Source organism: Meleagris gallopavo, chromosome 10 (genome assembly GCF_905368555.1).
Source record: "Meleagris gallopavo chromosome 10, MGAL_WU_HG_1.1, whole genome shotgun sequence".
NCBI lineage: Eukaryota > Metazoa > Chordata > Aves > Galliformes > Phasianidae > Meleagris > Meleagris gallopavo.
The window spans coordinates 15,783,647-15,804,641 of NC_139413.1; the positions used below are offsets into that span (position 1 = coordinate 15,783,647).

General features: G+C 41.4%; 2 protein-coding genes across 3 annotated transcripts in view; both read left to right on the top strand.

The window, feature by feature from the left end:
• DDAH1 (dimethylarginine dimethylaminohydrolase 1) overlaps positions 1 to 10,630 on the top strand; it is a 51,902-nt gene extending 41,272 nt beyond the window's left edge. The window contains exons 5-7 of one of the 2 annotated variants that reach the window (XM_085231518.1): positions 5,718 to 5,861; positions 6,285 to 6,449; positions 7,769 to 10,630. In XM_085231518.1, the coding sequence (XP_085087644.1) occupies positions 5,718 to 5,861; positions 6,285 to 6,401 (261 nt within the window). In that variant the 3' untranslated portion in view covers positions 6,402 to 6,449; positions 7,769 to 10,630. Of the gene's footprint in view, positions 1 to 5,717; positions 5,862 to 6,284 lie in introns of both variants that reach the window. The other variant, XM_085231519.1, reaches the window with a different exon arrangement.
• Positions 10,631 to 13,301: 2,671 nt separating this feature from the next.
• On the top strand, positions 13,302 to 20,900 carry BCL10 (BCL10 immune signaling adaptor). Its single transcript, XM_010715963.4, has 3 exons — positions 13,302 to 13,473; positions 17,108 to 17,396; positions 18,487 to 20,900. Exons 1-3 carry the CDS (start codon positions 13,396 to 13,398, stop codon positions 18,852 to 18,854), a joined length of 735 nt encoding a protein of 244 aa, XP_010714265.1. The 5' UTR covers positions 13,302 to 13,395; the 3' UTR covers positions 18,855 to 20,900.
• Positions 20,901 to 20,995: the final 95 nt, after the last annotated feature.

Below are 20,995 nucleotides of genomic sequence, written 5' to 3' on the forward strand. Positions count from 1 at the left end.
ACCACTGATGGAGCCAAAAGCTTTCCAGAAGTATCATCTCTGGGCTCCAGTCTTGTGATGCTGGAGAGGCCGGGCAGTGGGCACGGTGCTGCTGGCATGGCTTGGTGCTCTGCTGTCCACATCGTGGGCACAACCCACGTTCTGGCCCAGATGGCAGGGGATGAGAGCCAGCCGGTCAGGTTGGGCTTCAGCAGCAAAGGCAAATTATAGGATTGCATGGAGAATAGTGACCCAGCATCCGCTGTGAACTAGAAGGGCGGTGTTTTTGTCCCTCACATAGTCCTGTTGGATGGCACGGAGCACAGGTCCCTCCGCTTTCCCTGGTGAGTGAGGACTTGGATGGTGCTGATGGGCACCGCTTTCAGCTTAGGAACTTGTCTATGGCCAGGCTATGCTGTCCCCTCACAAGCAGCTCAGTAGCAATCCCAGAGTATCTGAGAGGTTCCCTGATTCAGTATCTCCTTTTGGGAGCAGTGCTGTTCATTCATCTCCTGATGTATTCCCCAGAGGACAATATCACAAACACAACTCCTCTGTTTTGATGGAGGCCAAGGGAGGCCTACCAAAACCACGTTAAGCTTAAAGGAGAAGAAAGTCTCTTTTGGACAACTGGGCCCTCGGTCTGTATCCAAAGCTGTGATCATAGCATGGCTTGTAATGACTTGGGTGCAAGAAGTTGTTAGAGTGTTGGCAGAGTTACCCCCCTCCCGATGATTAAATGCCTTTTGTTCTTACTGTGGCTTGGCTAACCCTAGTCCCTGCACTGTGCCAGCTTTAAGAAGCAGAGTGCTGTTAGCCTGCATTGCAGCAGGGGTGCAGTGCCTGCATACAAGCTATGGAATTTCTGGCCCAGCTGCAGAAGCACCTCTGGAATGGGCAACTAGGGGGAAGCATCATATATCCCATGTGCTTACAATGCATCCTGTATCCCTGGGTAGAACAGAAAGGCTCAGAAAAGCTGCTTTTGCTATTGTCGTAGAATTATAGAATTGCTCAGGATGGAAAAGACCATAAAGATTATCAAGTCCAACTGTTTGTCTATGTAGGGGCTTTCTTTTCTAGTAATGCAAAAGTTAGAACATATTGTCTCTTATTTCTTAAGAATTCATCATTTGTACCTCTGCTTATTCCCCACATGAAGTCATCATCCTCTATTTATGATATCACAAAGGGTTGCTGTGGAAATGATTGCTAATATTAATAATCCAAAGAGGACGACTTCAGGTAGGGAATTAGCAGAAAGTGCAGATGAGTGTGGACATCTATGTAATGTCTCAGCAAATAAGGTAATAAAATCCAGAGAACAGCTGTCAAGCTGCTCTTTAGTATAATTCAGAAACAGAGACGTCATTTGCTGCTCCCAGCCTTATAGAAGGAAAATTTGTCAATGTATAAGATTCTGAACACTTTCCTTTAGCTCATAGTTGCTCACTCTGGATCAGGTCCTGTGAGACGTTGCATACTTTCAGCTCCTTCTGACTTTCCATTACTTCACAAGTGAAGGGTGAGGGTGTCCCAGAGGACACAGGTCTTCACTGAGCCTGCTGCTTTATCAGACAACTCTTTGTGGGTTCTTTTAATTAAGGTTGGATGTTGTAATGATTTTCTTCTGTGTAATTGAGTGTCAGCGTTGTTCAGTTTGCAAACAGGCTGGAGAACTGAGTCTTCTGGAAGTTCCAGACTCGAAAGTGTATTTATAGAGTGTGCTGTATTAGGTTGTTTGTGTTTTTCTTAACAAGGTGAGGCAGGTGTCCCTTTAAGCATGTATTTGTCACTGCCAGATGAGGCTGTGCAGCCTGGGCAACTCCGGTTGGCAGGGCAGATGCGTTCCTCTGACATGTGAGCAGATCAGGCTCTTCCAGCTCTGCCACCCCTCTGCCTGCTCGCCATCACTGTTGTCACCATGTGCTGGGAAGCTGTGCGCTCTGTGTAGAGCCACAGTGCATGGGCAGGCTGGCATAATACCAGCTTGGCCCTCTGGCCCCTCTTCATCCTTACAGTGCTGTTTTCCTTCTCTGCTGTCGATGATTTCTCCAGACGTGAAGAGGCAAACTTGAGGAACCAAAGAAGCAGAGACAGGGCAATAAAGCAGTGAATGAAAGTCAGTGTAGATAAATGTAAAATGATGTGCAGCATGGGCTGGGAGAATGACAAAGTGAACTTCACATATGAAATAACGCGCCCTGACTGATGGTTACTACAGAAATAAGATGCTAGACTCATTGAGATTGTCAGCTAAGCTGAGAGCCAGGCAGAAAACATCATTATGCCACTAATTAAAGCTGTGGTGTGTCTGTATGTTGGCTGCCATATGCCCTTTGCATGCACAATTGCTTCGTTCAAAGAAAGTTAGAGCAGAGATGGAAAGGCTCAGGAAAGAGCAGTAGGTGAACAAATACCTGTAACCTGTAAAATAACTTGTATTGGATAAAGAGTTATCTAAGCAAGCTATTGCTGTCATCTGGAAAAGAGACAGCTATGAAGGGATGAGAGATGCCTATAAAACCAGACATCTCTGGTTTATGGCACAGGGCTTTCTGTTGCATTGGAAAGAAGAGCAGTTGCTGTGCGTTGGGCTTTGCTTGGGGGGTATGGATGTGGGGGATCGCTGCAACCCTCACCCGAGCAGGCCCTGGATGGCAGTGAGGGGGCAGAGTGCGTAGCGGATGCCTTAAAAGAGCATGTGGTCATCTCAGCTCTGCTGAGATAATAGGCCCTGAACACGTACACATTTTTCCTTCATGCATAATGCTGCTTCATATTTAGGATTATTTAGCTTATCCATTACCTCAGATGTCTGAGGACACACTGTAAAAAGAAAAAAAAAAAGCTATAGGAAAGGCATTTTAGGCAATGCGAATGACTTCAACATAAGGAAAGCATGACTAAGGGCTGAGAGAATGTGCAATGAAAATTACCCTCTCTGGGCTGAAGAAAATTCCCAGAAAACTAGGCATGCGGGAAATGCCTGACTGTTAACATAGCTGGTCATACAATGCATGTGGGCAGAAAGCCAGCCTTCCACAGATGCACTGTGCAAGGGCTACAGGCTTTGTAAACTGCTCATTTCCCAAAAATGTGTATTCTACAGGAGTATCTGATTTAAAAAAAAAAAAAAAAAAAAAAAAAAAGAGAGCTTTGCTTTTATCTCTTTCTCTGCCCCGGAGCCCTGTCTGGCCAGCTGTATGTGCTCAGTGACTTTTTGCCATAGAAATGTACAACAGCATGAGTCTTTAAAATAGCCTGGTTGCATCATTTCTGCACATTTCTGCTTTGTTCATAGACTCTTTGTGGCACAGGTCTGAGGTTTATTGCCTTTGCACACTCTCAACAGATTGATTCTTGAAATTTTACTTCGATATGCAATCGTAGTTAAAACAGAGATTAAAGCTTGCATATATTATTTTCTTCTTATCTTAAAAGGTGAGGAAGAGAGAGCAATTTTGTGTTGTCAGAATGCCAGTTCTGCTTTCTTACAGTGATACTGTAGTGAACAGATCCCATCCCTGCTGCTGCAGCTGTGGACTTAAACTTCCATGATTCTGTGTCTTATTTTCTCACTCATTTTTTCTCTTTGCTTGTTTCTAAATTAATTCAGCCACCATTTTCCAGCTTTTTAGTCTTGAAAACAATCCTTCTAGCATGCCTTCCCATCATCTGCTCAGTTTCCTGATGCTGGTTTGTGTTTTCTGCAGCACAGTTAGGGTCTTGCATTTGGTCTTCACTTCAATTTGCTGTGAGTGTTCCAAACTGAAGCATTTTATGGAAGGAAGTGAATGGGAGATGTGTCCATACCCTTCCATTTGAGAATTCATTTGTAATTTATTATGGAAATGTTACCCAGTGAGTCAGTACATTTCTGATGAATGAGCTGTTTTCTGTAGAAAACCTGCAGTACAGGATTTTTTTTTTTCACCACCGAGGACCAGAGAAAGCACAACTTTCTGGGAGCAGAGTGAAATCTAGGCGGTAGCCTTTCTGCTGCTGCTGCATATATTTCAGTGCAGGTTTAATAACCACAATCCTTAATCCAGACTTAAACAGATTATGTTAGGAAGGAGGAGGCTGCGTGCAGAGGACGAGTCTGCAGGCTGTTACCAGGGAGAGCAGCAGCATCTCTGCTGGCATGTCACCTGCTGCTGTATGCCTGCGACATCAAGGAGAGCTTGAACAAATGCATCACGGCAATGTAACGGAAGCAAGTGCATAAACAGGGAAGTCAAACACACAGAGTACAGTAATAAAAACACATCCGGTCAAGTAAAGATGCAAGGATTGTTTCTCAGTAAAGCACATTAACCTTTTATGGAGGTAGGTGCGACCTATGGAGAGTTTCACAATTGAAGAAAGAACAAGAAATGATAACTTCCTCAAGAATGCGTGGCATTCTTCATTACCAGTTTCACGTTCTCCATGGGATGTGGATGACTCAGAGTGCGACATAAAAAATGCACCCAGACCTAGAAAGGAATTACTGTAGCAGTATGCGTGTATGTACTGCTTTGGTACTTCACAGTATGTTTTAGATGTAGTTATTATAATTAGGTTCCACATGGTATTTCTTATGAATGAGTAGTAGTACAAATGACCCTACTGATAATTTGAAGATAAATTTAACTGTGCCGCAGATCAAAGTCTGCTATGTGGTGTAGATCTGTGGGGTTTTGCTGAGAAGGATAAATTCCCTTGAAGAATTTTGTTAACAGAATAGTGATTTATTTTTGACATAATGTTAATGTGAGTACTTCTAAGCTGGAAAAAAAAAAAAAAAAAGGCTTTTATTTCTGTTTGCATCTTTGCAATGTGTGTGGGAACGAAGGAGAGCTAGGAGGGAAACTGAAGCACTTGAGTTTGCTTAGGCTTTGGACAGAGCCAAAGCTTTGGGTTTTGTTCACTTCTGCTTTATTCTAGGTCTCTGTCAGAGAAGCTGATATAAAGCTGGAATGATACAATGGGTAGTCAGGCTTCTTGTCTCCAGGCTTTTTCCATCTTTATTAAAAAGTTGAGCCTAATCCAAAACTTGGGATCTCAGGCTTCTCATGTGCTGAGAGTCCCTGCCTCTGAAATTCCAGCCAGGGTCCAAATTTGTGTATGAGCCCTATATTTATAGACCAACCTTCTGAAAACCACCAGCTCTGCTGTTCTGACAAGGTTATTGTGTTGTCCCCTTGGGAACGAGGATTAACTCGGACATGTCATCTCACTCCCCAGCACAGGTGCTTGGTGAAAGAGTAACTGCTTGGAAAGCAAAAACGAGGTCCTTGAAAAGAGTTAAGATTGGGCTGATATCCAAGTTGGGAACCATTCTTGTCCTGTTTGTGCTAATTCATACTCATTTGATGAGTGTTGAATGATGGCTGCTTTTTTCAAAGGTGGCTGAGCACCTCTAGTTTTTGTCAATGTGAGCAGGAGGTTTGCATACTCAATGTGCACTACTTAAGGAAAAGACCCCACTGACTGTCCGTTGGGCAGCCTGCTTAATCCACTTGCAGGAACCATTTGACAGGTTTTCTACTGCTGTTCTTGGATAAGGTTAGTAGATTCTTCCTTGAAGGCAGAGATAAAAGCAGGTCTCCTTGCTGCATAGCAAAATGACTCTTGGCTGGCTTGGCAATCGTACTTAGTGTTTTTTTTTTTTTTTTGAAGGCTCTATTCTTGCATTTATTTGGGCCCACTACAGTGTTTGGTCAATAGTTGTGGTTTGTGTCTCCCGACAGACCATGCAACAGATGAGCGACCACCGCTATGACAAGCTGACGGTGCCCGACGATGCCGCTGCAAACTGCATCTATTTAAACATTCCCAGCAAAGGGCACGTCCTGCTGCACCGAGCCCCTGAGGAGTACCCAGAGAGTGCAAAGGTGAGGGATGTGCTGGGGGCGGCTGGGAGACTGCCAGCATCCCAGCCTCACCGGGAAGTGGCTGGGAACCGAAATTCAGTGCTTTACAGAAAGAGTGACATCCTGCCATGGGAAATATAGATGGCGAAAGCTTTCAAAAGGTGGGAGGTCTGGGCTCTGTGTGTGTCTCCACTGATTTTGTTTGTCTCCTTGTGTGCCCCTTGTGCTTCTTCTGCCAAACTGGAAGCAGTAACGGTATTAATGTTTGCAACCCTCTGAGAGCCACAGCCAAATGGCCACATACACTGTAAATGTTAGCTTGAATTACAGTGAGAAGTGTGGCACCCACTGATCAATCCGTGACTACTCCAAATACTTAGGGAAAAGGGAAACTAAGGAGGTGTAAAAAGTAATTATTTCTGTGCCATTTCCTTTCCTAAACAGGTTTTTGAAAAACTGAAGGACCACATGCTGATCCCAATAGCCAACACAGAACTGGAGAAAGTAGATGGGGCACTCACCTGTTGCTCTGTGCTTATTAACAAAACTTCAGAATTATGAGTTTACAGAAGTCCCTCCCTTGTAACTGGCAATAATGTTACACACAAGGTAGACGAATCTGTATTCACAGTTTTATTGTTTTTATTGACAATCTACTGTACCACTGTGCTACTAACCCTTGTTTACAAATTTTTTGCTTTGTGTATTTTTATGATGTCCTTGCAGATGGTATTTAAGGTGGATGTATGCTCTCACTGAGGGATACATAACTCTGAAGTGTGTGAGTCCCGTGGGCTGGCAGAAGAAAACTATAATGGCTAACCCCACGCTTTAGCAATCTAACTTACTTGTGTGAAATTTTTAAGACGACCAACTAATTCTCAACACTTCAAGCACCTCTGTTGTCTTTGCACTGCTCCCTTCTCCTGTGTTTTTTCTTTCTCTTCCTTGATCTACTCCTTTTATTCATTTAGTCTTTCACCTCTGTTTCTTTTCACTTTCAATGATGCAAAGTGACAGTGGGGGCGGAAAAAAGTTCAGGGAACTCATGAACTTGGTATCTCCTGTGGTAAGGAAGCTGAAACAGTGGGCAGTAGTCTACACTCGCTGTCTCAGCCATATCACATTGCTGCTGCTGGGCATTGTTAGTTTCAGATGCAAGATAGCAGCTTTGGGAAAAGCCTCCTCTGACAGGATCATTTGAAGGCAGTACCTGCCTGGGAAACTTGGATGACATAAAAAGAATTCACAGTGCAGCCACACAGGACATCACCTGCAAGTTCAGGTGGCATTTTGCTGCTAATGCTCTGTCTTACACTTTGGTGACAACAGAATAAGAGTTTTCTTTAAAGGCCAGGTACTGGGGAACATTTGGACCACAAAAATGAAAATTTCAGATGCTGTCAGTAAAGTTGAAGCTATAAAAAATAACCAAAAAATTTGGGGGTTTTAAAATAATTGTTTGCTTTTTTTTTTTTTTAATTTGTTCCTCCTTTCTGTTGTTTTCTCCTCTTTTGAAGGCCACATACTAGCAAAATTCAAAAGGAAAGGGTGATAGAATGAGTTGAAGGACAGTTATTCCTGGATTATGCTCATGAATAAGGGAAGCTATTGTTTCCTGAAAGATTGGCATGTGTAATTTGCCCTTGGGGTAGTTTTCCTTGGAACAATGACCATCTTAAATTTTTAATTGCATGAATATTTACTGTGGTATTCAGTATTTTTTGTAGCAAATTCCACAACATGTTTACCCACTGAGTCATACTTTTTTTTTTTTTGCCACAGTAAAGTGGAGCATACCCCATTGTATTCACATGCTTCTTGTTAAATCATTTGTAAACTACGGATGGAGAAATTCCCAAACAGAGACAGCAGCGGGAATTCTCCAGAGGCTTACAAAGAGTCAGAACATGTTTTTGACTTCCTAGGCACCTCCTCCACCTTTCCTGAACCACTTGTGACATGGCGCTAAGGTACAGTCGGAAGTGAGTGAGGAGTCAGTCTGTAGCACAGCAAATAGCACTAACCAAGCGCATACTTCAGTATTCTTTGGAAACCTGCGTGCATTTCCACACTGTCATAAGGGAGGAAACACAAGTACGTATATCCGTAGGTACTCTACAGTGCAACTCTCACCTCACCTAGCAGTAATGTGGAGCAAACATCCTGTCAACCACCAGGATATGTGTCGCATTGTCTGCATGCTGCGGTGACGAGGCATCATGAGAGAGAGGACAAGGACGAGCAAATAAAATGGTTTTATGGCTGTGTGCTGTCCCAAAGAATTCTCCCGAGGTTTCCCCTTTGTCTCCTCCATTCCCATGCACCATCATTTCCTCCTGATCGACATGATCAAGCTCTAAGGATGTAAACATTGTAGTGGAAATCTTTCCCTCTTTCCCTCAGTGCTTTTTAAGTATCTGATAAAGCATCTTGCATTTTAAAATGATTTGATACTCAGCAGAGATTTTGTGCCAAAAAGTAACCCTACAGTATTTAACTGTGACCGTCTAAAGGCAGGCTTTACCCTTAAAAACATCCGTATCTGTGGGAGCTGTCATATGAAGCCTGCATGCCCCCTCCCACCTGCTCTGTCTGTACTCCTGAGCCTGGTTACACCTCATTCCCATCCCTTTGCCCTGATTCCTCCATCATCTCATCCAGGAGTGGGAGCTGTCCTGTGCCAGCACTGGGCTGTGGGGTCTCCATTCCATTTATGCCTCAAACTCTCTTCCTCAGACTATAGTTTCTAGTTTTGTGGCACAATGAATGCTTTTTTCTTTCAGCCACAAAGCAAATTTTCCTCCTGCTGCCTTAGTTCTCCTACTTCAATTGTTTTTTTTCTGCCTCCTTGTTGTTCACTCTATAACAGACTGTCCTAAATTCTTTCCCTTCTTGTGTAGATGCCAGGTGGAGAAGAAACTAAGGGGTCTGCTCTTACTTTGAGCTGGAAAGATGAGCGTCAGTATACGTAGGGAGTGACAAGGAGGACACTTCTTAGGACAAAATATGGTAGACTGCTCATAGCTTATGTCTCTGAAAGCAACTGAATGGGTGATAGTGGCTTTCCTCTTGGTTTCCCCATGGCATGGAGAGGTGAGGCTGGTCTTTCACCTGTTGCTAGTTAGATTTCCCTGCCTTCAAAGCTGCATTTTGGTATATGGAAAGAGCAGGGGAATGGCTGAGGGATTTGAATTCCCTATGGTGATAATTTCAAATTGTACATAAATTTTCTGACTTTAGGAGCAAGATTTGGTTGCTTTAAATCACACGTGATTTGTCTCTGTCTTTTAGGCTCATAACGTAAAGTTCAAAATTAAATCTTAGTCTGATGCCAAAAGTTACCTAAGCTGTTTAGTGGAATTGCCCTTACCTCTCTGCTTTTAGCATTGTTCTTTATTATGTCATTATAATAAAGCAAAAACACTTAAAGCACTTCAGTTTGTGCAATTGCAGCATGGTACGAAGAACTAAAATCATGCCAAGTGCTCTTTCTTGCTCTTTGTTACCTTTTCTGTTGTCCAAACAAATAATTTCTTTGCAAGGACATTCCTGCTGTAATACGTATTTAATGGGTATCCTGTGTATCCTGCCACTAGGAACATTTCTCAGATGTCAGATGTAAATCATCATCCTTGACTGATATAAATAATAAAATGAAATCCCAAACCAAAAAAAAGGAGATGAGACACTGAACTGCCCACAGAAAACATTTGATAACAACTGTCAGGCTGCATGACATAACAAGTCAGCAAAGAAGATCTTGTGGTTAATAGCTCAGCAGTGGGGTTTGAATTTACTCATCAGAGGTTTCTTCATTTTGAGCAAGTAGTTTAGCTTAGATCAAATGAAAGAGCTAGAGTATGCATTAAAGGTCTTTAAAAGATATTATCTTTACTGTTAGTGCAGGAAGAGCTGTGATATGTGGGTTTCTCTCTTCAACAAAATATGAATACAGTATCTCTCTCTGCATTGAAAATGTGAATGTGTACTGTACTTATACAATAATCTCAAATTCTTCCATTTCAGCATTTTTGTCGTTTCTATGCTAATACACTCCTTTTTGGTCTTAAATAGCTGCCACTGTATGAAGCTGTTCTCTGATTTTTGGATGAATTCCAGAGGTCATAGGTACAGAGGTGATAAGTACCACCAAGCTGAGTTTTAAAAATAAACATTCAGTGAAATGCAGAACAACGAATCTGATTTTCTGTTTGCTCACAGTAAATTGGAGATAAAATAAGGGGAAGACCAGCTTTTGATTTCACTCAGCTTCTTGAACATTGTATTAATCAAGCAGAGCCAAATTACTTCAACAGAAAATATCAACTTTCATGTGGAACCATTTGGAGAAAATAATTTACTATTTAAGACGCTATTTTTGTTTTTATCAATAAGGAAACTGAAAAGATAAGACTGCTTAAAGAATGGTATTTGTTAAGTGATTGTGAACAAAGTATAATTGGACCTCATGTATTTTCAGAAAAGGTTTAACTGGATGTATGATGTAACTTGTATAGAGCTGCATGTGAATTGTTAGTCACTGTTTTATGTTGTATTGTTCTGCAGTGCACAAATACGACTACTAAACGCAGAAATGTTACATTTCATTAAACTTAAAATCTTGTTGCAGTACATAGTTTCCCACTTTCTGTGCCAAAAACATCAACACATTCCATAATCTGTTCTAATAGAGATTTGCACTTTTTTTTCCCCTCTTTTTTGACTCTTGCAGTTTCAATACTATATATCCCCATCACAATGGAATAAAGTGTCAATTGTACTGTGAACTGTGTAGTTTTTGCCTCTTATTCTGAAACTGCAAGCACCTGCATTTAATTTAATACTGTTTCATGTCATCTTTTTATTAGAAAGTTTGTTGTATGCCTAGGAAAAAGCAAGTAATATACAGGAGTGTTAAAACCTTTCAGTATGTTAGAAGAAAACTTGGCTCTTTTTAAAAAAAAAGTTATTTTAGACTTACATTTAAGAATAACGTAGATAGAGGTATTGGCCAAGTGTTCTAGATACAGTGGTTGTAATTAATTTTATTATTGTTCAAGATAACTAAATAGATATCACTGTAGTGCAGTTTGTTTTTCTGTCATGCGTGTATTTACTGCAAGTTACAACAGTTAAAATGACAAAAGTTGAGTGGCATGACCATGGTGTTTTAATTCTTAATGTAGCACTTGTGTCTTTTTCCCTCACAAGATGTCAAGAAAGTTGACTGTACTTTAAATATTGTGTAACAGAAATATAGCTGATGGCTACACGTTTTATATCCAAATATTTCCTCTCGTGTGCTACAAATGATGCAGGTGGAGCTAATCTCTGCCTGGACCCTTGTGCTCTCATGACATTAGGCTGTGATATCGGAGGTAATGCATGACTCCAGGCTTGGAGGCTATGGGCATTAAATGCTCGTAGGTCTTCAGTGCCACCTGGTGGCAACCCGAGCTTTAATTGTTCAAGGCCTCAGTTTTGCTTCTACTCTTAAAAAATCCAGCATGAAACAGTAGTACTGGAGCAAAAGAATTGCAATAGTATAGTTTGCCTAGGAATATGACTTTAAACAGAGCAGAACTGAATATTTTTGCTGGAGATTGAAGAACAAGTAAAGACGTAGTTAGAGCTAGTCTAATCTAAATATAGCCTTCATACTTATTTAACCACACAGGTTAAATGGTTTATATTGCATTATAGGTTTATATTACTATTTATAAATCAGTGCTACCTCTGCTGTGGATACATTCTGCTTGGTGCAATTACTTCACATAGTAAACTACGTCATTTAGATGCATCTTGTGTATCTGTATACAGGAGAGAGTTGGTACCAGTTTACTTAGATTTGTTTCTAAATGTCAATAATTTAAAATAGTATAAAAGCTATACGACTCCCATTTGCCACATCAACAAGCACCTCATAAAATATTTAAATCTTGAAAAGCAAAATATGACAGTCATTTAAAAAGATGTGCCCTTTGAGAAATTTAGCTGTAGAGTATCACATCAGCAAATCAAATCTTCCTGCACTGGGTTTGTGAATGTTTCAGGAACAACCTGCCAAAAAAAGCATCAGTCACAGTCTCCTGCATCCTGAACTCCAGATATCCTCATATCCTCGGCTACCTCACCTCACCCCCAAGTCCACGAGGCATAGGCTCATTGCTGTGGGTTTGTCATTTGAAAGCTGCAGTTGTTAGCTCCAGAAATCCATTCAGTTTGGTCAAGGCCCCTGATCTGTGTCTTTGACTGAACTAAAGTCTTTGCCTGGAGCTTTCTTCCTCCTCTCTAGGGCAGCACTGCTGTGGAACATGAAGCTTCCAGGGAGAAGCCTTGCTGTGCAGTGAGGCTGATCAGTGTGGGCAAAAGGGGGGGAATCAGCCATAGTGCTGCAAAGCCCAGCGGCCTCTTCTCGCAAACCAGTAGTGTTACAGTGCTTGCAGGGGCCCACATGTGGGCGATTTGAACAGAGCTTTGTTGTAAGCAGTTTCTGAAACTTCTCTTAGAAATTTCGTCTAAATGTGCATACGTACATAATTATATAAACCAGTGCAGTGTCTGAAATCTTCCCACCTCCCTTCAAAAAAGAGTTCTCTAGCTCTCTCCTCGAGGCTCACTTATCAGTATTGAACTGATGCTAACCTCCTGAAATGAGTATCATACTGAAAGCAGTCTTCTTCCGGCTGCTGGGCTCTTAATTCCACTTTTATTGGCAGTAAATCTGCTAAAATCTATTATTGAGTTCTCTACCCACAGTTAATTCCTTCCAGCTTACCCCATGCTAGCCACCGTGGTGCAGGGATCCAGAAGCTTATTGGAACTATTGCACAGAGAGGTCTTCAGTAGAATTCCCCCTAAAGAGGAGCTGGAAGACGTTCGGTTAATGACCAAGTGTGGGAGTGGGGAGCTGGGGGACACCTCAGCTCAGCAGTGCCACAGCACCTTGCTTGAGCTCCAGAGGATCTTAAAGCACATGTTTGGGTGCAACAGATTGGGGAGGATCAGTGCAGGTGCTCAAACTGCCCTGCAGTGCTCTTTGTTCTTGCAGTCATCTGGGGTGATTTTAACATCCAGCTCTATGGAGATCAGAACAGTGAGCATTCCTGTATTTCTGAAGTGTTCTGGGCAGGATGTTTGCTATGCAACGTGGTTATTAATAAGACAGCGGAGCAAAGCAGGTGTCCCAGTCAGCACCCGGAGTATGACGCGATGTGGCAGTGAGGGACACGGAGGTGAGGGGCTGACGGTTGATCTAGATGACCTTAGAAATGTTTTCCGCCCTTAATGATTCGTGGGACTCCACGAGCAGCACAGCAGCGGGTGCACACGGCAGCCACTTGGCGGCTGAGTGGCGCAGCAGCACAGCACGGAGCGGCGGCACCGCTACAGTGGCGCGGCGCGGCGCCTGACTGCGCGTGCGCCCGTGGGCGGGACGGCCGCGTGCCTTCCTCGTGGGCCGGCGGGCGGGGCGGGGCGGGGCGCGGCGCGGCGCGGCCGGAAGCGGCGCTGGGGGCGGTTTTCGCAGCGGTGCGTTCGGAGGGGTTCCGCGATGGAGGTCTCTGGCCCGGCCTCGAGTGCAGTCGGGCGGCCGTTGACAGAAGACGAGATGGCTGACGTGAAGAAGGAGGCAAGTGCCGGGCCAGATTGTAGGCGGGAGCCGACGCGGTGGGAAGCGGAAGCGCCGTTAGAGCGGCCGGGGCCGCCTCGCTGAGCGGAGTTCCCCGGCGCGTGCCCGGACAGCGGGCGGGGCGGGGACGAGGACAGCGCTGGGCTGTGGGTGACTGGTTACATCAGAGGGGAAATCACTTTGCCTCTTGTTTGTTGACCGTCCGGAGTGTTCGTAATGTACAGCGTCCTATGTAGCAATTTCTATAATGCAGTTCTACAATTTGTGTTTATTAATACTGTGTGGCCTCTTGGGTAATTTTTTTTTCTTCTCTCCTGTGCCGTTTCCTCATTCAGAAAAGGATGAAGCTTAGCTTAGTTTCTTAACAGCTTTATGCGTGCAGCGTTTCCTTTAAATGCTTTGTCATAGTTTGTGAGGCATGTTTTTCGAGTTACTACTTGCTTCTGTGGAACCTCAGAGTACAAATGCAATAGGTAGCATCCGGCTGTTACAGAAAAAGCAAAGTAAATGAAGGCAGGACCTACTTATATATCAAGTCACACATACAGTCTGATTTAAATTTGTCTGTGTTAGTGATTGAGTTTGCAGTTTCTTCTCCCAGGAGTCCATCAGTGTCACTTCAGCCTCTTACAGTTCCATATGGTAATTGGAGGACTTGATGGAAGGCTGGTATGTAGTAAGAGAAAACTTTAATTTTATCATCAAAATGCAGTATAGTAAATCTGACTCTAGAGATTCTCCTATTGAGGAGGTTCATTGCTGCTTCAGTGTATGCTCACTTGGTTGCCCAAAGTCGTTCAAGTACCTCTGATCAGGCACGTTCATTGTGGTGAGCTATGGACCAGGTCAGATGCTGGTCTGTCTTCGTGAAGGCAGCACAGCACTGCTCAGAGCTTGCAGTGCTCTCAACTAGATTAAGTGGTGACCAGGGCGGCTAGGGTATCAGAGCAGACCCAGCTTAACTGCTGTGAGAGCACAACTGTAATAAAACTTTAACAGATATTTAAATTTTTACCCCTTTTATTCAGGCTCCTGATACCTTCCCCTTCCCTACCATTTTGTCACATCAGAGAATACTTAAAGCAACTGCCTAGATTAGCGTAGGAGTCTTACGCCTTTTTCTGCACAGTGAGCTGTGAGATAGAAAAGCTGCACCACCAGAAATCCCGTGTGTGTTGTGTGACAGTGCACCTCAGAAAGCTCTTTTACAGGGGTCATCCGGCCTGGGTAAACTTGTCTGAAGAAGAAATTACAAAGGGTAGAATCTAATGTTGGAGATCTGGGAAGAAGGCAGTGAGAGATGCAAGAACACTGATATAGAAACGGATATTTAAAGCTCCTGTTCTGCTATATCTATTCTTTCTGTTCCTTACAAACTGCTAACCTGTGTGGGCAGTCGGGGGAATTCAGAACTGATACACTTCATCTAGTGTAAGGCACAGTGCAGGAAGGTGTTAGTCAAAACACAGTACTTTTCTTTTGAGTAACAACTTGCTTTATACTTCTAATGCTGAAAATTTTACTGACTCTTATGTCTCAGAGTTTGTTGATTGATCCCTCGTGGTGGTAGGAAGAGGTATGAGAAGTGGAAAAAATCAGTGTTGCTGGCAGTATTTGTAGCACAGCTTGCTGCATTTGGATGCTTGAGGCGTGTTGCAGAGCAGGTGATACAAGCAGCACTGCTGGCCTTCTCTGTTCTTACAAAGTCAGTTAGGCCAGCACCCTGTGATAGCACAGGAAGCTGGATCGAGTCATCATCCACTTGCGGAACTGGGTCCTCTCACTACCAGGCCCAGAATAAAAGCAGGGACAGATACAGCTGCTGTGTGCCCTCATCCTGAAAAAGCCACCCGGCTCCAGCTGCATTGTTATGCTCTGGTTTCACATTGAATTCAGTCTGGCTGTGGCAGTTTGCTCCAAAAATTTTCCTTGCTCATCAGTGCACAAGCAAAGAGTCTTTTCCACATTGCTTTCATAGAATGTAATCTCAACGAGTTGGAGGATATTTGGAAGTTTTCTTCAGGAAAAAGCATTGATTGTTTCTTTCATCACTTGTATATTAAAGCTTTTTTTCCCCACTTCTAGCCCTCAAATTGCTTTTTCTTTGAATTAAATGAGGCAAATTTGATGGAAGGAGAGAAGGGGGATTTTTTTTTCGCATTGGTAACTTTCAGCTAGCAGGTATCTGCCTTGTGTATTTCCTCACAGTGAAAATTGTTGGCACGGGAAACTGCCAGTTCTGTAGTATTATGTAAAATGAAAGCTTGTTTTTCAAGTAAAAAGGTATCATTTGTGACTCATCTTCATAGAGTAGTAGATTGGTTCTTGAAATCAGAGTTGTGAACAAGGTGCTAGTTCTGTTTTGAAGTTAATGTACTGATTAAAATAAGAGTTGGAGATGCTTGCAGTTGTGTGAACCCTATGAACAAGGTAAATGAAAGTCGCTTTATGTTATGCTACATGTGTGAATAAATTCTTTCTTATAAGAGAAGGCACGTGATCTTCCAAAGAGGAATTCAAAGTAGTGATGTTGCTCTTGTAAATTACCTTTGAAATAAATTGGTATTTGTGTTGTAATTGAATATGGTAATAAAAGTTAGTTTGTTTCTGGGGAACCTTGGTGTGTTAGTGGTGGTGGAACTCCATACCAGGTGCTACAGTGCCCGATGATACTTAGTGGCACTGCAGTTCTGTGCTCAGAACAGGGCTCTGCTTCACCTTTCCCAGTCGCGACAGGCTGCCTGCAGGGCTTCTTAGGCAATGGGTACAATCCCCTCCCAGGGGTAGACTTGCATCTTTTTTCCCTTCTCTTCTCTTTGCTGGTCATAGAAAAGAGTTAAGCAACTAGTTGACACTTGTTAGCTGAAGTTATGCTGTAGGGGGTAGCTCCATTTTGCTTTGGCCAGTCATCAGAGTTGTGCTATTTATATAATCCATTTCCATGGATTGGTGCTGCATGTCAGGGCTGTACAGGTTGCTCCAGGAGTTTGGTATAAAGCCTTAAACCAATAGAAAACAGATGGATAGACAAAAAGCAACCGGTAAGTCTATTCAAAGTAGTTACATCTGTGGAAGGAAGATCATGTATTGTGGATGCCAGTAATCTGATGGTGAACCTCTGTGCCCAAATAACTGTGTCTGTCTAATGCAACTTTTAAACGGTGAGTATATTTATATTGTTGCTCTGAGACTGCATTTATTCATTGTACAGAGAATGCTGATAATGACAGTGTGTGTCCTGCAATACAAATGGCATAGAGATGTGACAGTGTAGACAAAATGAGTGGTTGCTATTGTGTTTTATTGGTTTAATTTTTTTTCATTTTATTTAATGACTGTTCTGAAATGTGATAAACACAGACTTAATGAAATAGTTTCAGTGTTTGCCTCCACTGGTTAATGTGCATTAAAACTTCTTAGATCACTCAGGAAAATGATGAATGCTTTAGAAAAACTTTTTTTTTCCTTTTTAAATAGACACATGGAGAAAATTCTCTGCATATAATATGCTCATAACATAGTGGCATCTTTAAGCTATTTTATTAACCTGTAAGTCATAAAGATTTTCAGTGTAGCTTCTAAATAAATTGAAGGACTGAAAGATTGACTAATGTTAGCTTGTTTTGTTTTTCAGGCTTTAGAAAGGATGCGTCCTTACTTGTGTGACAAAATTATAGCTGAGAGACACTTTGATTACCTACGTTCAAAGAAAATACTCACTAGAGAGGACACAGAGGAGATCTCTTCTCGATCTTCTAGTAGGAAAAAAACTGGGAAGTTATTGGACTACTTAGCAGAAAATCCAAAGGGACTGGATGCTTTGGTTGAATCCATCAGGAGAGAAAGAACACAAAACTTTCTGTTACAAAAGATAACTGACATAGTGTTGAAAGTCAAAAATGAAAAACTTGAAGCTCTCAAAGGTGAGAAGTTTATAATAATGTACTGTAAGATAGATGTTTTATTTTGAGGAGCTGTGAAATAAAAGTCCTACAGTTGTGTATTCCTTCTTACAGATTTTTTGTTGTTGTTGTTCCTCTAGTTTTTGGGACAACATACTTGGAAAACTTCATAATTTTCAGTTTAAAATCTTGGGCATATATTGCTAGCTTTACTTCTTTATTTTCTGAATGTGTAATAAACAACAAATCAGAGAAAACAAACACAGAAGACAACTGTGCTGTGTGTTGTTCTAATGAATAAGTTTGTTTCATGCTTCAGTTTTACTTTCCATGAACTTCTAATTCAGAGCTCAGAATAGGTGATTATCTTCCATCTTTCATTTCTGTTGAAGCTGCTTGCTGCAGTAGCAGGATGCTTTGGTTTTGTTAAACTTTACATCTCAGCAGAAGATAAGTCTGCAAGCACAATACGAAGGGGGAATTCTCATTCTTTCCTTCGATGTCAGAACTTAAAATTAGACTGTTAATCTCTTTCTTCATACAGTCAGAAGTTTTGTTGACATAGAAAACTTAAGTAGCTATATGTATCACATTTGAAGGCAGAAAAATTATAAAGTTTCTGAACCAAAACCCTTACTTCCCCTTCCACACCCATAAATAAATAAGAAGGAAGAAAGTATATTTTTAACTCCAGAGATGAAAGACCTGAATTTCTGTCTAGCTTCAAGCATAGCAGCTGTCAAATGTAGTCTACTTTGAAGTAGAACCGTGCAACTGAAGCTTTTAAAAAGTTAGTTTGAATATTATAGTGAGAATATTCTATCCAAAGATAGGTCAGAGGGCTGAAGTGACTTCCTAATGGGAGGCTTCAATTACAGTGCACTATTATCAGCTAGAAGCTGATACAGAGAAAACTTTCACGTGGTTGACTTGATGATCCGCTTGTATTTTCTAATTTGGTACTGGAACGTCACAGGTAAGATGAAGAGAACAGTCTATTAAAAGTGGACACAGCTGATCTTTAAAGGCAGCTTTACCACTACTAACTCAGAGCACAGTTTAAAGGATACATCCTAATGTAATTGATTTTATTCTCTGCTCCTTGTTTCAGGTCTAAGTTGCAGCACCTGTATGACCTCACTGTATGGAGGAACAAATAATCTTTCTAGATCATATTCTGATGAATCCAATTTTTTTGATAAAACAAAAGACAAAGAATCTACTCAGATGCATAATCCAGAAGAAGATTATAGCACTGCTGCATTTATGTCTGCTGTCTCTCTTCATTCAATGAATCTACCTGTTGCAGAGATGGGAAATGCTGAGAGTGCAATTTTTTCAGTCACTCTTCCAGGCCCTGGAGACCCTGGTGCACCTCCTCTCCCTCCAGAGCTCCAGTCAGAACAGCAAGAACCATGTACTAGTTCCAGTGACAATTGCTTTTTGCCTTTAAGATCACGTTCTCTTCATCCTCAGTGAACTTAGTGACATTTGTCTGTTCATCCAAAGGCTACTGAAACTGAGTTTCAGGCTTTTAAGGGTAAAAAATGGTTTCAAACTGTTAATTTGGATAATCAGAGGAAACAATCAATGCTATGTTTTTAAAGAGTTTTTTTTTTTTATTTGAGTGACTCAGCTGCTTGATTTTGTTTTTATTAAGGAGTTTTTTTTTTTAACTATGGTACTACACCAGCAAAAGTTTTTTTTTTCGTTGTTCTGCTTTTTTTTGTTTGTTTGTTTGCTTTGTTTTTAAACCAGTATATTTAAGATACCATGTTTTGTTGCAGGTACTTAAGCTGCAGTTACAGAATAATAATAACAAATGTAATTTTCTTTTTGTGATGAGTGAAAAAGCAACAGTGATTAAGAAAAGCACTGAGTATTGAAAAGTAACGTCCTGGACTAAAAGCTTAAGCTCACATGCAGAAAAGCTTAAATTCATGCACTAAATTAAAGTATCCTCCATATATATGAGTATAATTTGCAAAAAAGTATTTTCATTTGGGGAAAAAAAAAATCCAAACATCTTACTAAATCTGTAGCTATGCTTATTCACAAGAAGGCTCTTAATTTTCTGGACTTTCGTTGTCCGACCAGTAAACTGAAGGGCACTCAATATCAAAATGATTTTGAGCTAGCAAGTACACATCCACAAGCCCTGGCATGTTATTATTGTAATATAATTTAGAAAATTGTGATTTGAGATGCACTTTAAATACAAATTCTCATTAATCTTTAAAAAGGAAAGTTTTTTAAAAACTCGTGTGGGCTGTCAGAAAATGTTACTGTATGTTAAGGACTAAGGCTTGTGTGTTTTGTCCTGGTGGGTGAGTAGAGGAGTCTTGTGGCAAGAAAGTGTCCTTAACTGAAAGATTCTTGGAAGTGTTGTACTTCAGATACCTGTTCTTCAACACAGATACGTTTACAGTTGTTTAGAATTGAAGGCATTTAAACTATTTGATCATGGGAAGGTTCTCGTATTTCTTAACACAATATAATGCAGTATTCCTCTCATACTCTGCCTTAACCACTTTAAAATTACTAGACAAACTTTTTCTTGGAAATGCATTCTTGCAGCATTCTGTAGTGCTGCACTTCAAAGTGATGCTTTCAGTATATCAAAATACAAGTTTTGTATTTTGTGCTTTGAATTCTTTTTGTTTTCATACAGCTGTGTCATTCCATTCAAGACGAAAGTCAGGTAATAACCCTGAGTTATGTTTTCCTTTTGCGGAGACAGGCCTTCTCCAGGATCTCAGTGTAGTCTCTAAACTTTCATTTCACGTTTGCTCTGGTTTCAGTAGTAGGTGAAAATGACCTGCAGTGTTCAATTGTAATCCATATTCAGTATGTGAATAGCTTACATTTGCTTATAATGTGAGCTTCTGTTTGTGTATTTATAAAAAAAGCCTTGTCTTGTAAATGTCTGAGGACCTTCAAGATGGTGAAAATGATTCTAAGTGAAACTCATCAGTACAGGTGGCACTCTGGGATCTAAATTTAAGTAAAATCTTGCTCTCTAGCATGAAATAGAGGATAAGTGCAGCTCTTTCTTCCCTTAACTTTTACTGCAGTTGCCCATACTCAGGATACATAGAAGTTTGTGTCTAGATTTCAAGTGGTATACAGCAACCAAAGAGAAGAGATGAGTTGCCTGTGTGTTCTCAAACTTTTTTTTTTTTTTTTTTTCCTCCTCCTTGTTTTCACTTCCTTGGAAGCTTAGACTTGGGTCTCTTCTTGGGTTCTTGTAAATGGGGAGAGAGCAAGCTTGGCCTTAACTGAAAAAGGGCTTTAGCTCACAGTGGAAACTGTCTTGCAGTTGTGCATCAGAACACGCAGTGTGAGCTGCCTGCCACGCTGCACAGTGAGCAGCAGGCCTGCCCGTGCGGGGAGCGCTCCTGCAGTGGAGCTTCTTAACCTGAGACTTTAAATGAATGTATTATCTTATTAATGTTTATAATGGGCATTTTTAAGAAAAATGAAATATTTTTAGCAAACTTATTGAATAAATTCTTTTGTATATTTGCTTGTTTTCTTGTTTGCCTTTATTAAAATGTGTAGGCTCTAAGAGACTCTAGGAGTAGCTCATGCCAGTACCTGGATGGGTGGTTTTCGTTTTG

Coding starts and splice junctions, on each gene's coding strand:
- BCL10 (XM_010715963.4), top strand. CDS start 13,396: ATGGAGGTCTCTGGCCCGGCCTCGAGTGCAGTCGGGCGGCCGTTGACA. Junction 13,474..17,107: donor TGGCTGACGTGAAGAAGGAG/GCAAGTGCCGGG, acceptor TTTGTTTTTCAG/GCTTTAGAAAGGATGCGTCC. Junction 17,397..18,486: donor AAAACTTGAAGCTCTCAAAG/GTGAGAAGTTTA, acceptor TCCTTGTTTCAG/GTCTAAGTTGCAGCACCTGT.